General features: G+C 39.8%; 1 protein-coding gene and 1 pseudogene across 1 annotated transcript; one reads left to right on the forward strand and one right to left on the reverse strand.

The window, feature by feature from the left end:
- Window positions 1-17,446: 17,446 nt before the first annotated feature.
- Window positions 17,447-18,657, forward strand: LOC121793080 (annotated as a pseudogene).
- Window positions 18,658-21,326: 2,669 nt separating this feature from the next.
- LOC121771522 lies at window positions 21,327-22,019 on the reverse strand. The gene is made up of 2 exons (XM_042168325.1): window positions 22,004-22,019; window positions 21,327-21,928 (listed from the first exon to the last, which is right to left on the reverse strand). The coding sequence occupies exon 2, from the start codon at window positions 21,870-21,872 to the stop codon at window positions 21,549-21,551; it is 324 nt and encodes a 107-aa protein (XP_042024259.1). The 5' UTR covers window positions 21,873-21,928; window positions 22,004-22,019; the 3' UTR covers window positions 21,327-21,548.
- Window positions 22,020-23,219: the final 1,200 nt, after the last annotated feature.

Genomic DNA, 23,219 nt, shown 5'->3' on the forward strand with positions numbered 1-23,219 from the left:
TGAATAATGGGAGGTAGATATATATACAGAGATTTTGGAAGGGAAGGAATTATTTGGAAGGGAAGGAATTATTCAAGTAGAAAAAAAGGGGGGAAAGAATCATAACAAAAAGGTGGGAGGGGTAGAATTTGGGCGGTTTATGCTCTATCTAGCTAGCTTTATGCCATTTGAAATGGTTTGTGAAAGCTCATTCTCATAACAATGGAGGAGTGGAAAATGACTCGAGTGTTAGACGACGATTATACAACTCGAATCTTCTCTATGAGTAGTAATTTTATTCCAACTAGATTGCTTTCTTCTTAGGGACTACTATTAAATTATTGCATATAGAACTTGGACTGTTTTTTTACTACTTCCATTTTGTGACACGGAGATAAGTTTCGAAATGCTTAGCTCTTGCATGATACAGATGCTTGTCAATCATAGTTGAGAGGCAGTTAGTATTATGGAAGCAATTAAAACAGTTAATTGAGTATATACTTACTCCACTTCATTATTAGCTAGGTTAAGCAATAAAAGTTTCTCGGATAGACCGCGGTTACATCAATTTCTGGAATATGTGAACACTTCAATTCATGCAACTTCTTATGCCAAAGTTTTCAACAAAATTGTACTACTAATTCGATTATTCTGTTCAGAGTATTTTTTTTGTTATGGAATAAATCAGCGTCTCAAAACTATCGATGTACAAAGATATATCGGTGAATATAGGTCTTCTATAAATCGGTCATTTGTTCGGATGAATTCACTAATTTAGTAAATTTGATATTTTCCAGCTTTATTTAATAGATTGATTATTTCCCTTTATCATTTTTATCGTTATATTAATGTGTGGGTTTATCTTAACTTAGAGATTAATATAAAATTTTAAAAAATATAAATAATATAGATATTAATTACTTATTTAGAATTCAATTAGATTGTATTCTTGGTGTTGCAAAAGACAAAATTTAAATATACTGTACTTATTAAGTTGGGCCAAATAAGCAGGCCTGACAAATTACATTTTGCTTTTTGCCTGTTAACCCAGTATGCCAAAATCAAAACTCAAAAATATACGTATGAATAATATGATACTCCTAACATAGTTAATATAAATATTGATATAGAGGAGTGATATACTAAACATTCCATGTGAGCTCTTTACGTAAGCACCACTATACATTCTATGTGAGCTCTTTACGTAAGCACCACTTTTGTTCGACGCACGTTTAGCGTTGTTCGCTTCGATCCATCCCAAGATAGTTGGAGCATTTCTTTTAGGCACGAGATTTAAGAAATTGATTTGTTAAAGATTAAAGTGGAGAGAGTAAAGTAAGAGAAAGAAAAAGTAAGAGAGATAAAGAGAGAGTAAAGTAAGAGGTGGAATAAAGTTTTTACCAAAAAAGGAACAAACAAAAAACAAATACTACCCAGCTACTTTGGAACAGATGGAGTATTTAGCTTGCTTCCAATACATTAAAAAAAATTATTGAAATTTCTAGTTTCACAAAATTCATAAAAATCAAACTCAATTTGTTCGTTTTCTCTACAATTTCAAATATATTAATATAATAACAAATCAAGCTTTGAAACTTTGATTTTTATGAATTTTGTGAAATTAAAAATTTCAATAACATTTTTAATGTATTAAAAGCAAAATAAATATGTAAATCAAAACTAACAAAGCTAAACATGCATCAAACCAAAATGATACTCATATAAGAACCTCGCGTAAGGTGCTATGTAACATATGATTCCTTTTAATATAAAAATATATTTAATATAAAAATATATTGTATATAGATAGCAACTTATCAGAAATTGCCATTACAATTGTGATAATCCAATCCAAATTATAAACCTACCAAAGTACATTTACTATCATCATGTTTTAATAATAAAAAATTGACCACACATATAAAAGTCCTGGAGAAAAGTAGAATCTCTCCATTTCTCATCTTCTTTAGCAAATATTCCTCTACAAAAGTTGCAAATATATGCTCATTGATATACTGATCGTTGATCAACTTGTATTTTTTCGAGTGGTATATTTCTTCTTCACTTTATGGTGTATTCTCACACAACTTGAAATTCCTATAAATTCTTCGACAATTATGACTAACCAAGGCAGAGTTCTCAGCTTCATATACAAATTCCGAAACAAATTGCTTATGCATTTCAAACTATATACGTATAGAATATTTCAAACATAGTTAAGACTTAAGAGTAGTACTTTATGTTCCAAACTTTCAATATATATATATTCCAGAAAATATCTCCAATTTCCATAAATTCATAAAAGGGTTATTCACTTATTTGTATGTAAATACACAAATTTTTAATATTTTTTAATTTTTTCTTCGAACTTTAATTTTTTTGAATTTAATTTTTTGAATACAAATACATGAATCTTACACTTTTTTAGTTTTTTTTCAAAATAAAAAATCAAAACTTGTGTGGCAAATTAAAACTTATGTGACAATCCGTTTTGAATATATATGTTCAAAATTTGAAAAATAAAATACCATGTCATCATCATCTTTCTCACATGAATCATACTCCCATTTTACTTTCTCTCTGTCTTTCACTCAATCCATTGTGTTTCCTAAAATTTCTACTTGAGCTTATGGAGAAATGCCGAACTAAAAAACCTTTGGATCAGTATGATGTGAATCAAATATTCAGTCATTTATCCTTATGTTTAGGGTTTATAGGGGTAGTGTGACTCACATTATTATTAATGTTTTGATAGTGGTAAGTTGTAAATAAATTGATGTATAAGGGTAATGCGTTTAAACAACTTTCCATAAACGAAAAATGCTCATATTTTTATGGGACGGACGAAAATAGAAACTGCATATATTTTTATGTGATGGAGGGAGTATGATTTATGTTTTGGACTCATCTTTGGATTAACATTTCTGCATAGGTCACAGATTCGGATGAAATTGGACTTATAATATACTCTATCCATCCCATAAAAATATGTGCATTTTCCATTTCCGTCCGCCCCATAAAAATATAGACATTTATTTATGTAAAGTTGTCCCCAACTCATTACGCATATACATCAATTTATTTATAACTAATACCACTATAACCCATCATTACAACTTATTACATAATGTGGGTCACACTGTCTACTAACACTACCTTAATTACCCTTCACCCTCTTTCTCTCTTACTTTATCAATTATATCAATTATGCATTATTACCAAATTCAGTTTCTACACAAGTTAGATGAGGCGGTTAATTGATGCTTGGAGACACGAAAAATACCATCGAAAATAGGAGGAAGAAAGGAATAAGAGAGGAGGTTCAATCACTCTACTTTCATCATCCCGGAGGAGATTTGCTACGTACACATCATTATCATGAGTTCTACAGTTCTTTTTTGTTGTTTGTAAAACTCTCACTTTGCTCATAATTTGTGAAAGAGGTGAATTACTTATGGATTCTATGGTTTAGTGTTAATCTATGATCTTCATCTACGGTGGTTTTTATTTTGAATTATAATTAGTATATCATTCAATTATCTCTTTTAGCCAAAGTCTCTTCAACTTGATTATTAGGAGGAAACAAGACAAAGAATTCAAGTTATGTATCATGTTCAATATATGATTCTTGATAAGTTGATTTGCATATCGTTGCAATCATCGTTGGCCATTAGAAGTTGAATTAGGCCATCCACAACGTTGTTCCTATACCGTTCCTATACCGTTCCTTAAACCACTATTTGAGGGCCCCACTGTACTTTTTTACTCCATTCCTTAACTAAGGAACGAAACCTGCAACCCTCCGTTCCTTAACCGTTCCTTAACCGTTCCTTAAATTACTATTCATTCAATTTCATTTTTTTTATTTCCAACTCAATTCAATTTAAATAAACACACTTTAATAAAAAACAAACACACTTTATTAAAAAACACACAACATTAAAAAAAATTCAACTTAAACTTAAAAAAAATAAAAAACACACAATTAAACGTGGGAAAATAAAAAAACTACTCCGCCGGCGAATCATCCTCCGGAGGCGATCGAGGTTTAGGGGGGGAGGAAGACCAAGAATTCCTGCCATATGCACAATTCCGTTCCACCAGGCCGTGAATTGGGCGTACGAGAAGCGGGAAGTGTCCGCCATTGTGGCGGTTATGTACGCCACCATAAGTGTGTCCGAGCCTCCCCGCGAGCCCGATCCTGAGGCCGACTGGCTTGATTCGCCTCGGCCCTTCCTCGCTCTAGCCGCCTTCGCCGGCTTCGTCCCTTGCGGCCGACGGCGCCCACGGCTGGATCCCCCGTATTCGGCGGGCGTTGGATCCCCCGTACCCCCAAACACCTGCGGTTCACCCTCGCTGGCCTCACCGGTGTCACCAGACGAGTATTTGCCGCTCGCCGTGTGCTTCGTGCGCTTTGAGGTTGAGCCCGAGCTCGAGCGGACACCGCCGGCCCACCTTTCCTCGTCCTTGACGAGCTGCCAAATATCAACATATTTAAACTGTAGACCGGTGTCCTGGTAGAAGACGCGCAAAGCCGCCCTCAGAATGTCGGCGCCCGAAGCTCCGCTTTGGTAGTTCGCCGCTTCGGCCGAGTAGATGCCGCAAAATTTTTTGACCTGTGCGTCGACTCGGCCAAAGTGAGCGCGGAGCATTGTATATTTGCGCTTCCGGGCCCCTTTCGGCTTAGTCTGGTGGTAGACATCACGGACCTTTTCCGAAAAGCACTTGGCGGCTTGTTGGTTCCCGACGATGGGATCGTACGAGATGGTGAGCCAGGCGGTGCCGGCCCAGATCCTCCTGTTCCTCCTCCTCCTCGGGTGCCTTAGACGCAGCTCTAGAGCTTCCACCGCCTCGGCTTCCTCCCTGGGTGGGTTCAACGGGGATATCCTCCCGAATCTGGGACAAACCCTGAGAAAGCCGCGAGCCGGGTGGTCGAGCGTAGGCATCCACATCGAAAGTGGGTGGTTGGTACCCACCCGGCGTTGCCGACCCCTGGGTGCCCGGCGTCGACGACCCGGAACCACCAAGTGTGTTGTACATGGTCTCTCAATCGCCGAACGCGTTGAGATCCCACCCATCGGAGCCGCCACCGCCGTAATTCCCGTCGCCGGACATTTTGTGAAGGAGATTGAAATAGAAAATTGGAGAGGAATTGATGTTGGTTTAGGAAGAGTAGATGTGTAGTTGTGTGTGAAATGTAATAAATTAGGTGTATTTATAGAATAAGAAAATAAAAATAAAAAAAATTAAAAAAAGTTTAAAAAAAACGGTAATATTACCGTTAACAAAAAAAATTTAAAAATCAATTTTTTAAAAAAAAATTAATTATTGCGTCATCGCTGACGTGTCCCACTCGCTGGCCGGCGCGTGGGATGCACGCACGAAGCGGGGGGCGCCACGTCGCCCCAGCGCGTGGCGGCACAAGCCGTTCCGCGTTCCGTGCCGTCGGCACCCGGAACAGAATGGGAACGGAATGAGAGCGGAATGGTGCGCCGCAACGCGTTCCGCGGCGAAACCGTTCCGGCGGAACGGCACGCGGAACGCCGGCGGCACGCGTTGCGGGTGCCCTTAGAGCCTACCTAATCCCAATCTAAGGAGTCTCCCCTTGTACACAGAAAGACCCATACCCAACTTTTCCAGTGAGAAAGAGTCGTTGCTGAAGAAATCACTGCTCGCCGGTGTGGGCTCATCTGCTCGACGGGCCAACCCCTCCAAGTTGGGCCGACCCAATCGGCGACTTGGGGGTCATCGGTCTACCGGCACCTGCGTTGCCACCGATGTTGCCAACGCAGAAGGAAGGAAACCCGCCTTTGATGCACTTTTTATTAGCACTAAATAAACCTACAAGATACAGAGTCACATAAATAATGACCATACGGCACAAAGTAGATCACATACACTAGGGGCGTCAATCCTAGATTTGTAACTCCTAAAGGCTCCTAAGACTCCTATTGTTCTCGCTCTCAATTAACAGTACCATTTTAAGGGAATTAATTATAGCGTTAACTAAGCTCTTCTAACATGCAAACCTCATCTCACAATTATGTTGCATGTAAATAAATTATCATAGAATGTGCCACTCAAACGTGAAGCATTATCCAACATTTAGAATAGAAGCAAAGTAATGAACAAAACCGATATTAAATAAATAGGAACTGTATAAACCAAAGTCGTTACTAACACATCCATAGAATTCTATGAATTTAACTACTCATAATGAAATAATCTAAACTCGTAGTTTGTAGGGAAATCATAGAAAACATAAGAACTAAAACAATAGAACCCAAAGGTTGAATCTTGTAGTCTTGATCTTCTCTTGAATCAACTCTTCAAGCTCCTTAAACAATGATGAACAGTGGAAGGAACTCTCAAATATTATGCTCTGGAAAATATGCAGCAAAAAGTTCCTTTGATTAAGCTTTAAGGGTATATATAGCCTCCAAGTCGTGAGTCATGATATTGTAAATCTTCAGCATAGTATGGTTAGTCTTGGAGAGAAATTAGGGCAATTTCTGTGAGTCGCATTTTTTCAGCGGGCTGCTGCACTTTGTTCAGCAGTCCCTGGGTGTGTTCTTCTTTTCAGCTCTATTTTCCGTAGCGGAACTCTATAAGGACAGCGGTCGCTGGCAAAGGTACAGCGGACCACTGGTTGGCTCAAAAACTCCAGATTTACATCTTCGACTTTTTGCTATCTTTTTAGGCTCTATTTTGTACATTTCTCACAAAACACGCCAAAGTACCAAAATAGATTAAAAAATGCTAATAATGGAAATGTAATGCAACTTTGAAACTCAAAACGGATCAAATAAAGGTCTTAAAACAGTGCAAAATCCAAGCATATCAACTAGACGGAATGAAGCCGCTGGAAAACCCACCAGGGCATTGGTTCCCGCCAAAGAACCAGCCAAAAACTCCATCCCTGCCTCCCATGCCGAACCCGACGTTCCCGTCTTCGAAATCTCCACTGTCGGCGTTTCCGCCCACGGCGCCCTCGTAACTGTCGCTGCCGCCCATGCCCCACCCGTCGCTGTCTGCGTTTCATTTGCCGCTGTCGCCGGCGTTTACCCCGTAACTATCGCTGGGAACTATGTCCCGCACGGGGGATATTGTGATTTTCCGGTGTTCGGAAAATTATTGTTATTCATTATATCTAGAGAAAATGAGAGGTGTCAATAAAATTTGTACTCGGGATAACAAGAGGTGTGAATAAAATGAAGTGTAATGAGTTTTATATATACAGTAGAAATAAAAAAAAATTAATCCTGCACGATACACGCTCGGCGGTCAGACGGGGCACAATAGGCGTCGTCCCTGTTGGAATTGTGCTTGGTCAAACGATTTTGACTAATAATAAATGTTACAAGACATTTAATTTTGTAAAATTAAATGCAATAGCATCGATCTACGTTCCGAGTAGATGGCCGTAGTATATTCATTTTCTCAAATCTGATTCCCGGTGAGTGAAAAATAATATATTAAAGTTGGTCACAATAAAGCTAGAAATAAGCTATGAGAAAAACTAAGGGATTAATTAACTGAGTGTTAATTATCCCACATTGGGGATGATAAACTTCTTTGATGAAGTATTTAATAAGATGAATTATTATGTGTAATAATTATCGTGGAATGAGATGGATGACAGAGCCCACACGCGCGCGCCGCCGCTGCCCGCCCGCGAGCCGCGCACCGCGCACCGTGACCCATGCACCGGGCGCCTTGTGCCTTGGATCTTGGCAATTGGTCTTTGGGTGGTCTTTGGGCTGTTCTTTGGAGCTGCTCGTTGAGCAGGGTTCAAGCCCCGCTTGTTCTTTTTAGACCACCTCAAACTCCACGCTATCCCCGATGGACCCCGACTCATGGTGGTCCTGGTCCACGTCATGTCCCCGCTGGACCCCGACGCATAACGGGAGACAAAAGGTCCCCGGTGGACCCAGACGGTCCATGGTGTATCTCGTCGTGTAATGTGTCCAGATGCATCGTGTCTCTTCAACTCCATGCATTGCATACGATTGAACACACAACAAACTCATATCATTTGCATAGCTCACTCCCTCTTTGCATAGTCTTCCCGTCGAAGCTCTGCCCCCGCCTTACTCCCGTTCGTCGGAGCTCTGCTGCTAGCGGTGCTGCTACTTCAGAGACGAAGCCGTTTTATCTTTGGGGACGACATGCCAAACCGTGAGCACTACCGGGGCGTATCTCGTCTTGCGGAAAGAGGACTCCTCGACTCGGCTTACAACCTTACATCTTTACGGTTTATTGTTTCGAATTCTTCTTTGTAATTTCAATTCAGTTTATTTCCGTTTAATTTCTTCATTCTTCATTGGGTTGTATTACGCCCGGTTAGTGTATCTTTGTATCACAGTTAATCTTTTCTAATACCAACAGTCACGACCTCCGTCCACCCAACGCCCTCGCCCGTCCCTCGTCGGCCGTCCCTTCCCTCCCACGGCTCGGCAGACACAGTAGGCGTCGTGCCGACTGCCATCCCGCATGGCAGTCGCACGGTCGCCTATTGTGAATGCTCTAAACAATATTTGAAATGTGATAACTATATGACCAAGGCACTTCCCTTCTGCTCTAATTATACTCCCTCTGTCCCTTATTAATTGACACCAATTTTCTTTTTCGCTCGTTCCCAATTAATTGACACCAATTCTTTTTACTACTTTGGTAATGGACCTCACATTCCATTAACTCATTTCACTTACATTTTATTATAAAATTGATATATAAAAATATGACTCACGTTCCACCAACTTTTTCCACCCACTTTTCTAAACATTTCTTAAAACTCGTGTGAAGTCAACCGATGTCAATTAATGAAGGACGGAGGAAGTAGTAGATCGGAAGGCCGAATTTATTTAGAGGTGTGTCTGTGCGTGGTTATGAGTTTTTTATAGTGGGGAATTGGGGATATATACTGGAAACACTGAATTTTAGTGAAAAAAATCATTAAAGTTTGAGACCTTATAAATTGTAAAGTATGTTAAAAATTGGTGGCATAAAAAACTATTAATCTTTTCTTTTTTACTTTTTATAAACAAAATTCCTCTTTAAATGTTGGCGATATGAATATGCTTCCTGTGATAGAATTCTGAACTTTGGGAAATATTATAGAAAATACTAAAAGTCTAATATATTTTATAAATTTATCAAAATTAAAAATATTTTGTAAATAGGATGAAAGTTTGAGTCAACTAAATTCCTAAAAGGCTGGACAATGGCTTTAAAGAATATCTCTATAAAATTTTATTATTCCTTAGATCTATAAATAGGAGTCTCATTTGAATTTAATATGAATAATGATGTTATCAGTTATCACCTTATATACTATTTTCTAGAGCATTTAGATCGAAAAATAATGATGTTATCAGTTATCACCTTATCTTTTCTATTATTTGTAGGAATATAAATGTTTAATTAATTCTTATTTTCCATTCAGCGGTACGTACACGAGGAACATGATTCCATCTTTTGGATCGGATTAGAAAAGTGATTTTGCTTTTTCTAAGAATACATCCACTTTTGGGAATCTCATCCCCTTCCCACAAGCATGTTTCACAGTTGCTGAATTCCACTAATTGTGATTGAGCGCGAAAACTATTTAGCACTAAAGCTTATTCATTTGTATTTAATGATAAAAGTAGGTTTTTGGAATAGGTTTTTCTCATTCACACTAAAGAGTACATTCTACACGCCTTTTTATAGGCTAAAGATTACAAACCAGTGTAAGATCATTCTCCCAAATTTAATCTTCTATACAAGGTAAAAATCAATTAATTTAATTCCTAATCTCCTCATTTAATTGTGATTGCAGGGAATCGGGTCCTTGATTCTTGAGGATCTTCTCTCCAACACTCCCCCTCAAATTAAGTAATGGGATCTCCAATACTTAACTTGTCTAGTACACTTCGAAACGAGTGTGAACTCACTGCTTTTGTTAGGATGTCCGCTAGTTGATCCTCTGACTTGACGTATGGTAACTCCACCACTTTTGCATCAATTGTATCATTTATAAAGTGTTGATCTACCTCAACATGTTTGGTTCGGTCGTGTTGCACTGGATTTTCGGATATGCTAATAGCAGCCTTGTTGTCACACAGTAGGCGACATGGTTGGACGGACTTGAGGTCGAGTTCGGTCATAAGTCTTCTGAGCCACAATACTTCAGTCAATCCACTCTTTATCCCCCGAAATTCTGCCTCGGCACTTGATAATGCCACCACCTTCTGCTTCTTACTCCTCCATGTCACCAAATTACCTCCCACAAAGGTAAAATATCCCGCAGTCGATTTTCTGTCATTTGGATTTCCTGCCCAATCTGCATCCGTGTAGCCATGGATCTCTAAGTGCCCGTGTTTCTTGAACAATACTCCATGTCCCGGTGTTCCTTTCAAGTACCGCACTATTCTTAACACTGCCTCCCAGTGTTCTTCTTGGGGGGCATGCATAAACTGACTTACAATCCCAACGGCGTAAGCAAGATCTGGTCTGGTGTGTGATAGATAGATGAGTTTTCCGACCAATCGCTGATATCTCCCCCTGTCCGCCAATTTGGCTCCTTCCCGAATCTGAAGTCCATGATTTTGGACCATTGGAGTGTCTACTGGCTTGCAGTCCATCATCCCCATCTCTGCTAGGATGTCAAGCACGTACTTCCTCTGATTGATAAAAATTCCTTGTTTTGATCTAAGTACCTCTATTCCTAAGAAGTACTTCAAGTGACCAAGATCCTTCATCTCGAATTCCTTGGACAGATTCTTCTTCAGCTGGCCTATCTCTTCCTCATCATCTCCTGTAATAATCATATCATCAACATAAATGATGAGACATGTAATCTTACCATTCCTCTTTTTCAGGAACAGGGTGTGATCTGAGTTGCTTTGGTGGTAGTCATATTTCTTCATCACCTCAGTGAACCTCCCGAACCATGCTCTAGGAGATTGTTTGAGTCCATACAACGTTTTCTTGAGCTTGCAGATGTCTCCGCTTTGGAAGTCTCCGCTAAACCCAGGTGGGGGAACCATATAGACAGGTTTGGATAACTCTCCGTGTAGGAAAGCATTGGTGACGTCGAACTGATGCAGGGGCCAATCTCGATTAGCTGCTATCGAGAAAAGTACTCTTACTGTATTAATCTTGGCAACTGGTGAGAAGGTTTCTGCATAGTCGATGCCGTAAGTCTGCGTATATCCTTTTGCCACTAGCCTCGCCTTATATCGGTCAATAGAGCCATCGGGTCTCCTCTTGATTGTAAATACCCACCTACATCCCACAGTTGATGCTCCTTTTGGCAAGTCACTGACTTCCTAGGTCTTGTTTTTTAATAGAGCATTCATTTCTACGGTCATTGCGTCTCTCCAATGTTTAACCTGCATTGCTTCTTCGGCTGTATAGGGAATCTCCTCTTCCTCGTAAAGGGCAGCCTCAAATGCCCTAGCCATCTTGGTTAGATTTCCCTTCACAAAGTTTGCCACCGCATACTGGCTTTTCCTCCCGATCTTTTCGGGTGAGAACCGCTTTGGTGGTACTCCAGAGTACTTCGTGGTGGAAGTATATATCGACCCGTGTTTTCATCCAAGGCTGAGTCTATAATCTCTACATCAGTAGGATCAGTAATAGAGATACTTTCTTGAGGTGTATCAGGAATTACCTCAGGTGCCTCGGATATCGGTTGAGGAGAGACACTTGGAGGCGGTTGTTGATGAGACTCTGTTGTGGTTGAGATTTGCTCGGCGACAGTGCTAACCTTTTCTGTTGGGTCCTCCTTGGAGAGATTTGACTCAGGCACAAACCAACTTAGGTAGTCCACTGTGTTTCGTGACTCACTCTCCCCCTGACTACCAAGGTGGGTGTGGTAATAGAATTCTGTTTCCAAGAAGTTACAATTCATTGTGGTTACTACCCGTTTTGTAGTTGGATCAAAGCATCTATATCCCTTCTGGTTAATCCCATATCCCACAAAGACACACCTAGTCGCACACGGGGATAGTTTTGTTCTTTCATGTTTTGGAATATGGACATAGACAGTACATCCGAAAACTTTGGGTTGAAGGTTGAGGTGTTCAGGTATTTTGGTGAGTTTGGAAAGGATATCAAGGGGAGTTTTTTTGTTTAGGATTTTAGTGGGAAGTCGGTTCATAAGGTAAATGGCGGTGGCAACAGCTTCGGGCCAAAAGTGGGTAGGTACTTTAGATTCAAGCATCAATGCTCTGGTAATTTCGAGGATGGTTCGGTTTTTTTCTTTCTGCCACCCCATTCTGTTCTGGTGTATAAGGGCAAGAGGTTTGATGGATTAGGCCTTTTTGGGTAAAGAAGTCTGTCATTCTTTGGTTGACGAATTCACGCCCATTGTCGGATCGAAGGGTTTTAATTGTGGTTTGAAATTGGGTTTGGATGAGGTTAAAGAAAAAGATAAATTTATCAAATACCTCAGATTTGTGTTTTAGGAAATAGATCCATGTCATCCTAGTACAATCATCTACAAAAATCACAAAATATCGCAAACCATTCCCTCCGGCAATAGGTGCAGGCCCCCACACATCAGCATGCACAAGGGAAAAAATAGAATTCATACGAGTATTTGTAGATTTAAATGATTGTCTGTGGCTCTTGGCCAAAACGCAAGTCTCACAAGAAAAGTCTGTTGGAATAGAAAGTTTAGGAAATAATAACTTAAAATAACCAGGAGATGGGTGTCCCAGTCGTTGGTGCCAAAGCCAAATTTCTCTGTTAGTGGACCCGTGAGCCAGCATCGCACTGCCTTGTTGAGCTATCTCGTCCACATAGTAGAGTCCTTGACTTTCAGTGCCACGCCCAAGTATCCTCCTCGTCCGAATATCCTGCAAAATACAGAAGTCGGGGTGCATCAGTAAGGTGCAATTCAACTCTTTCGTTACATGGCTTATAGACATCAGTCTCTGAGACAAGGTCGGGACATAGAGACAGTTTGATAATTTCAAGGTGGGGGATATTTCAATGGTACCCGCCCCCGCCACAGTAATCAATTCACCACTTGCGGTCTCGATATAAGATTTAGTAATACTACTAAAGTTAACAAAATCATCTTTATTAGGGGTCATAGTGTCTGTGGCTCCACAATCAAATATCCATCCTCTTTTGTCTCCCAAATTATCCCTTTTAACGGTAAATGCAGCGGAAATACGGTCCAAGGGCTCAAATTGATTTCTAAGTAATATAGGGCTTAATTGCTTAAATGGCCGAAAATCTGGGGGTTTTTCACAATAATTCATAATCTGGGGTTCATTATGTAATTTTCCAGGAGTGGGGTGGCTGGCATGCAATTTCCGGGGTGAGCATTCTAATTTCATAGAGTCCAGGGGGGGTTTGTAATTTACTGAAACTTAATTCTATATTTGGGAAATTAGGGTTAGGGATTTCATCCCCTAACCCGTTACCTCCTTCGCCGCCTCCCCAATTTCGATTCTCTGTTCTTCCGGCAAAATTGCCGGCGCCGATCAGTCTACCTCCGTTCCCACCTCCGCTGGGGGCCTCCGGTTCCTCCCTCTGCTTGCCTCGACCGGTTGTCGCCTCCCGATTTCCGATCGCCATTTTCTCCATCTCTCGGTTGACCGAGATTCTGGTCGCCATCTTGGCTTTCGCCGTTTGCCTTTCCTCCCACCATTCGGGATATCCGTGCAATTGAAAGCACGTTTCCCGTGTATGCTTTTGCATCCCACAGTGAGAGCACCAAAGCTTTGATTTATCCACCGGTTTGTTCCCCGGGCGATGAGCGGTGGTGGTGCTGTTCTGGCGTGGGGTTCCGCTTCGGTAGCCTTGTCGTTGCCCCTGCGCCGCTAACCCATGTCCGATTCCTTCTCCTCCGTGGCCGTGGGTGCTGGTTTTTTGGGATTCCGGTGGCCCTAACCGTCGTCGGGCCGCCTCCTTCTTAACCCACCCGTATGCGGTTTCCAGTGGGGGCGGTGACACCTCCTTGAGGATGTCGCGTCTGACTCCTTCGTGCTCCTCGTTAAGGCCGGCCAGAAAGCGGAGTAATCGCTTGGTGTTGGTGTAGACTCTGAATTGATTCACCCCTTTCTCACAGCAGTCGACCGGTTGCTTCTGGCACCGGTCGATGTTGATCCACATACCGTGGATTTTGCGGTAATACGTCTCGAGATCCATACTCCCCTGTCTAATTGTGTTTGCTTGATCTTCCAGGTCATACACGAGATAGAGGTCGGCCTCGCTCTCGAATGTGGTGGCTAGGCTATCCCATATAGCCTTCGCCGATTGGTGGTGGGCAAAATCTGCTATAATATCGTTCTCGATATTATCCACGATCCAAGAAAAAACGATTAGGTCTGTTTCTTCCCAATCGTCGTAGTCCTTGGTTCCCGGCAGTGGTGGAGCCGGCTTTCCGGTTATGTGGGAGTAGCCTCCCCTGCTCCCAATCGCAACCTTCATTAGCCGCGACCATAATGGGTAATTCCCTCCATTGAGTTTGAACGCAACAGTTACGTTCTTACTCGCTCGAATCTTACTGCTTGATGACTCTGATTCTGATTCTGTCGGTTTCTTATCGTCTGACATTTTGATGTTTGTTGGGATACTGATTTGGGTTTGTTTGCTCTCTGATTTTGGTGAATTGGCCGAGTTTGGTATGGAACGGACAGTGATGAAGCTATATTCTGAGCCCTAGTTCGAACCTGCTCTTGATGCCATGATAAAAGTAGGTTTTTGGAATAGGTTTTTCTCATTCACACTAAAGAGTACATTCTACACGCCTCTTTATAGGCTAAAGATTACAAACCAGTGTAAGATCATTCTCCCAAATTTAATCTTCTATACAAGGTAAAAATCAATTAATTTAATTCCTAATCTCCTCATTTAATTGTGATTGCAGGGAATCGGGTCCTTGATTCTTGAGGATCTTCTCTCCAACATTTAAAAAATTATACTACTCACTATATTTCAAAATTCTCCTAATTATTCAAATGTACAATTCAAAAATCCCTTGGACTTTCATTCACAGTTTCGCTTCAGTTTCGGTTACTCGATAACAGCCAAAATTTAAATATTAAAGAATAAATATATTCCTTATTAACGAATAAATATACTACAATTATATAATTAAGAGTGAACTACAAAAATGGTCCCTGGACTTTAAAAATATCGTCAGACAACCCTGGACTAAGGGTTTATCTCGAAATTGGTCCTTTTGCCATTTTTTTATACGAAAATACCCACTTGAGGGTTTGGGCAATTCGGTCTTTTTACACTTTTAACATTTTAAATCTGATATTATTTCAGTGATGTATTAATTCTGATATTATTTCAAAATTATCATTCTTCTTCCCTTTTGTCATCCTTCACTTTGTTTCTTTATTTCAATATTAGATTTAATTCTATAAAATAAAATTTTAAATTTAGATTTTTAAATATCAATAAAATTTTATTAATTATTAAAATTATTAAATAACAAAAATTAATAGTTTTAATCAATATTTGATAGTGTCTAATATTTAATCAATAAGGTATGCCGAAGCCAACTTAGTTTTAATCAATATTTAATAGTTTTAATTATAAATAGATCATATAACACTATTATTCTGAAATAAATATGCATCTAATGTAAAACTAATATAATTTTCATTTATTTATTTAAAAATAATCAAAATTAACTAGAAAATTTAAACAAAATACTCCTATATAAAATTTGTAGTCAACTTCATACTATATAATCACAAGCAATTATAACAACCGAACGAAGGCTAACTAGAATAGCTCTTATTTTTTCATCATGATTAATATTATTTTTCTATACTTCTTCGATTCAACTGAATATTATATTAAATAACAAAAATTAATAGTTTTAATCAATATTTATAGTGTCCATTAATTAATAATTTAAATTAATAAAAATTTATTGATATTTAAAATCAAAATTTAAAATTGAATTTATAAAATTAAATCTAATATTGAAATAAAGAAACAAAGTGAAGGATAACAAAAGGGAAGAAAAATGATAATTTTGAAATAATATCAGATTTAATACATCACTGAAATAATATCAGATTTAAAATGTTAAAAATGTAAAAAGACTAAATTGCCCAAACCCTCAAAAGGGTATTTTCGTATCAAAAAATGGCAAAATGACCAACTTCGAGATAAACCCTTAGTCCAGGGTTGTCTGGCGATATTTTTAAAGTCTAGGGACTATGAGCGAGATAAATCCATAGTCCAGGGACTGTGTTTGAGGTTCACTCTATAATTAAATTTTAATAGTATCTAAATAGTCAATAGTTAACTGGCCTACGGTTTTAGAGCAGAAAACATATTGGCCTTATTGTTGTGGTACTAAAATAGAACATCTTTTTTCATTCTATTAAAAAAATAAAAATCAATGATTCAATATGGGATGAAATGCAATCAACTAATGGTCATTTTTGGCACTATGTAAGCATTAAGCAATGAAAACATGGATAGTTGTTTCTTGGAGGATCATAATACCAACTCCAACAACGTACAAGGCCCAACAAAATTAATACAGTATGTACCAATTAGCTTTTATTGCATCTCCAATAAAAGAGGTAAACGGAGAGTTTAAAGATAAATAATTATTCTATTCGTCTAAAAAAATCTCATTTTAATTTTTAGATGTCTATAAAAAATAGTCCATTTCTAAAAATGAAAAAGATCTCATTCATACTTTACAACTTTTTCTCTTATCTATCAACTTTACCCATTTTTTCTCCCCTCTCTCTTTTACTTTATCCACATTTTCTTTTACTTTACCAATTTCTCATTAAAACTCGTGTCGTTCATAAATGAAACTATTTACTTATTCTTCATAAAAAAATAATTCTTCAATAGGAAAGGTATTTGAGAAGTTATTATACTACTTTTTTTAGTTTTAAAAATGTATCATTACCTTTTCTTCACACAAAAGGTAAAAAGATTTAGTTATTTTTATTTTATTTTTGCCTTTTAAGTTTACCTTATTCTATTGAAGTTTATTACTTTTTGAGAAGTGATATGAGAATATACCAATCTCTTACCTTTATTTTCTTGGTCTAACTAGTAAAATTATTTAACTATCACACAAAAGGTAAAAAGATTTAGTTATTTTTATTCTATTTTTGCCTTTTAAGTTTACCTTATTCTATTGAAGTTTATTAGTTTTGAGAAGGTATATGAATTATGAGAATATACCAATCTCTTACCTTTTTTTTTCTTGGTCTAACTAGTAAAATTATCTAACTAAAACATATCTGTATCTTGAGAATCTATCTCGATGGGAGACGCAATCTAATCGTAGCTCTTAGCCTATTATAGCAAAGAACTCGCACAGTAGATAAAAGCAAACAATGCTGCTAAAAAAGCAAACAATGCTGCTAAAAATTAATAAAAAATGAACATATGATCAGCCCAAGAAAAGGTTAGGTGAATCGGGTTCTCAACGACTCAGCAAATAGGATTCTCCAATATATTTATCAATGGGATGGAAGCCAATTACATTAGCAAACCATATCTTTCACAGTTTGCTTGCATGGTGCAACTGTGGTTCATACCACATTGCTTTCAAGAAAAAAAAATTGACCCATTTTTTCAGGCAGTGCAGAACTTTACAAAATTATTTTATGTGTTAAGTGTAGAGAAAATAAAGTATGATAAAGATAAAATTAGAGAAAAATGTGTTTTTAGTTTTAATAATGAATCATCTTGATTAAACTAATCAAAATAGAAAGTGGGTTAATCAAACTGGAACAAACTCCCATACAGATATTATACTATCATTATGGGCTTGATTCAAAAAGGCTGCTCAATTAGGGTTCATGGAGCTGCTCAATTTCGCTGCTTTTGAGGAGGAGCCTATGATTATACGTCCCAAGGCCAAGGCGCAATTTCGTTGGAGCTGCCGCAGACACCGAATGGCTCCTCCATTTCTTCGGAATCTAGCGACGTCGGGGTGAAAGACGAGCGCCTTAACGAGGAGGAAGAAGACCAAGAAGAAGAAGATCACAACGACCAGAACAACAAGGCCACTACAAAAGATTTGCTTCTGTTAATTCCTCTCTCTCTCACTCTCGAGAGAGAAGAAGTATATATGTGTGTTTTTGTAATGAATTTGTTTTGTGGCATTAGGTTGAAGGCGAGGAAGACGACCCAGAACAAGAAGAAGAGAGAGCAGAGATTTGCTTTCATCACTAAAAGAGAGGTCGATCATTTCGAAGATGGAGATACAGATGGCGAAAATACGGCCAAAAAGCTGTCAAAAGCAGCCATTTTCCTAGGCACTTTAAACCCTCAAATTGTGTGACTTTTTTATACTCCTACTTTATATAGATCTTTGTTTGTTGAATCAATGAAAGGATATGTTGTTGCAGAAGCTACTACCGATGCATGAACACAACGTGCAACGTGAAGAAGAGGGTGGAGAGATCCTGCACCGATCCCACCACTGTCATGACCACCTACGAGGGCCAGCACACGCACCCCTGGCCCCAGTCCCAGCGCCCTCACGCGCCGCCACCGCTAAATAACCACTACCAGTTGATGAACTACTCGCTTCTCATCAACGGCCACATGGACGGTGGTAGCAGAGGAGCGCAGCAGCTGAGCTTCTGCTCTCAATTGCCGGCTTTACTGGCTAATAATGGGCTACTTCAAGACATTATTGTGCCATGGCCAGTGGCTAATAGAGAAGAATAGTGAGCTGAACAAATTAAAAGAGGTTATCATTTTGTAATAGTACGTCTAGATGAAAGTTTCATTTATTTTGATGATCCATTGTTTACGGAGTAGTAGTATGTGATTTCCTGTTAGTTTCAGGTTTTGCAGAAAACCCTAACCCATCTTCTTATCATCATGATAATGTTGATTGGCTATATAGTAGTAGTATATCTTATTATTTCATGATGAGAATATCGTAATGTGAACATTATGATGGAGGGACAGAGCTTTTTACGGGCCGACGTAGCTTTCTTTGTCGATTATATATAGCTTTGAGGTTGAATTTAATGGATATAAGTAGCACACACGCCAACAAAAAATAAGAGAAAAGGGGATTTTGGAACAAGACAGTGGTCATGCCTCCTTAAATCAATTTGGCTGTGAGTGAGAGGGAGGGAGAGTAATATTTGGGGATGGATCCTCTGTTGTGTTAAAACGCACAGCAATGCTCATGAAAAGCAGCCAATCTTACAATCTCAATTCTTTTTTTAGAGCATGCACAACGGTGGACGGACGGCGTCCATCCGTCCGTGCCGCTGGCAAGAACGGGATCCGCCGTCGCTGCGCTTGCGCCGCTGGCACGGCGCTGCTCGCTGCATCGAGCACGCCTGTGCCAGCGAGCAGGCGACGTGGCGAGCAGCGATTGGGCAATGGCATAGCCATTGCCTTTGATATTTTTTTTTATTAAAAATCGGTTTTTAATTAAAAAACTGATTAAAAATAAAAAAAAATATTTTTTCACTTCCCAAAAAAATATATCCATTTTTTACCGTTTTTTTCCACTTTTAAAATTTTTTTATTTTTTTCCCCCCAAAAATACACATTTTCATCTATAAATACCATCACTTTCACACCCAAAAATTTACACCAAACTATACAATTATCATCTTCATTCTCTCATATCCATTCTCATCTTCATTCTCTCATATTCATTCTCAATCTTTCTTCCACTCCTACATCATAACAATGTCCGGCCAAGGTGATGACCCCTCGCCCTCCCACGGTTGGAACCCCGAATGGTTCGGTTCACAACCGTTTCCTAGTCCGGAAACGGAATATTCAGCCTCTCCTCAAACCCAAAGTTCGGGCGTTCCCAATCGACGACCAAGGTGCCCCCGAAAGGCGATACGGGTGGACACCAGAGCCTAGGCCGACCGCCCCCTCCCAAACTCCGACTCCTCCTACTCGCGGTGTCCGCACACCGTACACTCCGGCGGAGATGGATAAATTGTTCACGGCGTACTTGGAAATCTCCGAAGATCCGGTGGTTGGCACGAACCAATCCGGCGAGCACTTTTGGTGGCGCATCGCTCGCCGGTACAATGAAAACCGGCCGCCGGGAACAGTCAAGCGCAACGAGAGTATGGTGCGCAACGCCATCTTCTGAGCCAACGAAGAAATTGGCAAGTTCAATGGCTCTTTCCTCCATGAAGAGAGGAATGCGGGGAGCGGCCGGAGCGAGGTCGACATCATCACTGCCGCGATGAGCACCTACCAATCCATGAACTACAAGCCGTTCAAGTACTTCAACGTTTGGCAGGAGACGCGGACGCACCCAAAGTATATGGGAGGCGTAACATCCTCCTCTAGTGGCTCCTCCAAACGGTCAAGGTCGGTATCCCTATCCGACGCCAGCTCCGAAGAAGTGGCTAGCCAACTCGTCGGAGCTAACTTGGGTAGCCCCGACGCCGGCCCGAGCGGTTCCCAACGCCGACCGCAAGGAAGGAAGAAGGCGGCGGCCAACCGCCGTCGAGCCGCGGCTGCAACCGCCGATGCTCCAGTTCCCGCTCCCGTTCCCGTTCCATATACGCCACCTCCACCCCCCACCAACTCGTTGTGTCAGCTTTTGGCCCAACTCAATATGGCCGATAGGTCCACTATGACCACCTCGCAACTTCGATCGCACAAGGCCGTGATATTGGGCCTCCAAAGACAATTGGGGGTAGTGCCGCCGGATGAGTAGTCGTCCACGGGGTATTTTTAGCTTTTAATTATGTAATTTTTAATTTTTAGTATTTTAATTATGTAATTTTTAATTTTTAGGATTTTAATTATGTCTTTTTTATTTTATTTGTAATTTGTAATATTTGTTGTGGTTTTTTAATGAATTTTAATATTATAGAAATGTTTTTGTTTAATTGAATTTTAAATTGAATTGTGCTCATCCTTGCGGAAGAGCACAGCTGTGGGTGTTGTGCTCTTGCCAGAGAGCAGGAATAAAAAGTGGGGTCGGGCCCCCAACCGTGCTTACTGGCAAGAGCACGGTTGTGGATGCTCTTAATTTGTTGTGGGCGGCGGCCCATGTACAACCTATAGTAAAAGAGTGAACTACATCAAATATCCCTAACGTTTCCAAAAGTTCCGTTGCAGGCTCCTAACAAATCGTGTTTTTCGTGACTATATTGCTCTTTAGCCCTAAAAGGGCATTTCGGTCAATTCCGTGAACTATTTGACCTGACCTGTATGCTGCACTTTTACTGTGCCTGACACGCCGATGGTTGGGTTAGCACTTTTATTCAGAGTGGTTGATTTTGGGTGATTGAACGAAAACATGATTCACACTATTCACATTAATTTATATAGCAATAATCAGATTAGCTTTTGATAATCCTATTATAAATAACTAAGTTCATGTCACTAAATTTGCATGATTTGCATGATGGCTGAATAAAAATAATAGTACTAGCTAAGAACTAATCAAAATAAATGAAAAAATGTATTTTTTTTATACGAATGAGTAGATTCAATTCTTCCTTCCCCAACAAATTGGCTATCACAATACCTCACATCAATTCAACAAAGTAGCATCGAAACATTAATAGATCAAAAAACAAAAAGCTTCAAAAGAGGGGAGAAATCTAGCATCAAAATTACAAGTTTTTCCTTCTGATTTTGCCCTTGCCGTGGAACTTCTTCTTGGCAATCTTAATCTTCTTCTTGAGCTTTTTTCCAATAGGTTTGAGGAATTTGGAACTCTGATTATCATCCGCGGCAGTCTCGACTTCCATGGCGGCGAAAGAGAAAGCAGCATCGTCGTCGGTGCGAGTGGGTTTAACTGGGAGCTTGGGAGCGGCGAGGGCCGCCTCCTGGATGGCTAGCTTGGCGGCGTCCTTCTTGTCATAAATCGGCTCAACCATCTCCCTCCTAATCGACCTCAGCCTCTTCTCCCTCTTCGATCTAATCGATTTCCCCATTGCTTCGGCGGCGTCCCAAATTTGCTGCTCAATAAAATTAGGGTTCTGGGCTGATTCTACGGAAAAATGTATTTAAGAGAGAGATGTCAAAATAGATAATCTTAGAATGAGTAAAATTCGTTGGTCTTTACCTTCTGTCAGACGTAATTTTAAATTTCATACACTGCTGCAACGCTAGTGGTGGTCTACAGTGTATGCCCCATATTAAAGGTAAGTTTACTAAAAAGCCCCTGAGGCATTTGGGCATTATAGTCCGAAAAATGGCTACAAATATACGATTTGTGATTACCTTTAAGGTTAGGGTTAGGCATGCACAAGGGTCGAAAACCGCCGGTTCAGGGTCATGAACCGGCGGTTCAAGGGTCGGGGAATGTATGAACCTGAACCGAACCGCCTAGCTCCCGGTGGTTCCGGTTCCGGTTCAAAAAACCGGCGGGTTACGGGGCGGTTCAAAACCGCCGGTTTTCGGCTTGAACCGCCGGTTCCGGGCCGGTTCGACGGTTCGACGAATTGTTTTTTTTTTTTTTTTTGCATTTTTCAACTTTTCAATTTTAATCAACTTACATTACACTTTTCAAGTTTATTTTTTGTATGAAATGTGAGTAAATAAAATTGAAAAAAATACGGATAAAGTTGCAATTTTATTGAAATTGCATGTTTACAAATTACACGTTACAAGTTACAACAATTACAAATTGAAAACATATGGCGGTCTTGAAGTCTTAAACAAAATTTAAATACAAATGAGACTACTAGTGAAGAACTAATTACAAATGACAATAAACGATGTTGAAGTTCTTAAACGTATAAGTGTATTATATATATACTCTTAACCGGCGAAGAAGATCTTTCTACATAACTAAATTAAGGACACCTTTAGCAATTCAACTTTAAATGTTGAGTTTCGTCTAACAATCAACAAATATAGTAGAATTGTCAAAAGTTTCCCTCATTTAGCCATATAGAGAAATATACTTCATCGACTAGAGTATATACAAATACAATTATGTAATTGTTTTTGCATATACAAAAACATATGGCGGTTCAACCCTAAACCGGCGGGTTGTCCACGGTTTCCGTCAGAAAACCACCGGTTTCTGACCGGTTTTGCAGGCCTACACACTGACCCTACAGCCTAGCCTCTGAAAAGTTGCCGGAACCGTCAGAAACTGACTCCCGAACCGGTGGTTTACCCCGACAAACCGGCGGTTTACCCCGCGAACCGCCGGTTCCAACGGCTATACTAAACCCCTACGCGAACCCTACGAACCCCTAACCTACGAAACACTATTTAACCCTTTGAACCGCCGGTTCAGGTTCAATATATTGCCGAACCTGAACCGGCCC

This window comes from Salvia splendens, chromosome 2, assembly GCF_004379255.2.
Source record: "Salvia splendens isolate huo1 chromosome 2, SspV2, whole genome shotgun sequence".
Taxonomy (NCBI): domain Eukaryota; kingdom Viridiplantae; phylum Streptophyta; class Magnoliopsida; order Lamiales; family Lamiaceae; genus Salvia; species Salvia splendens.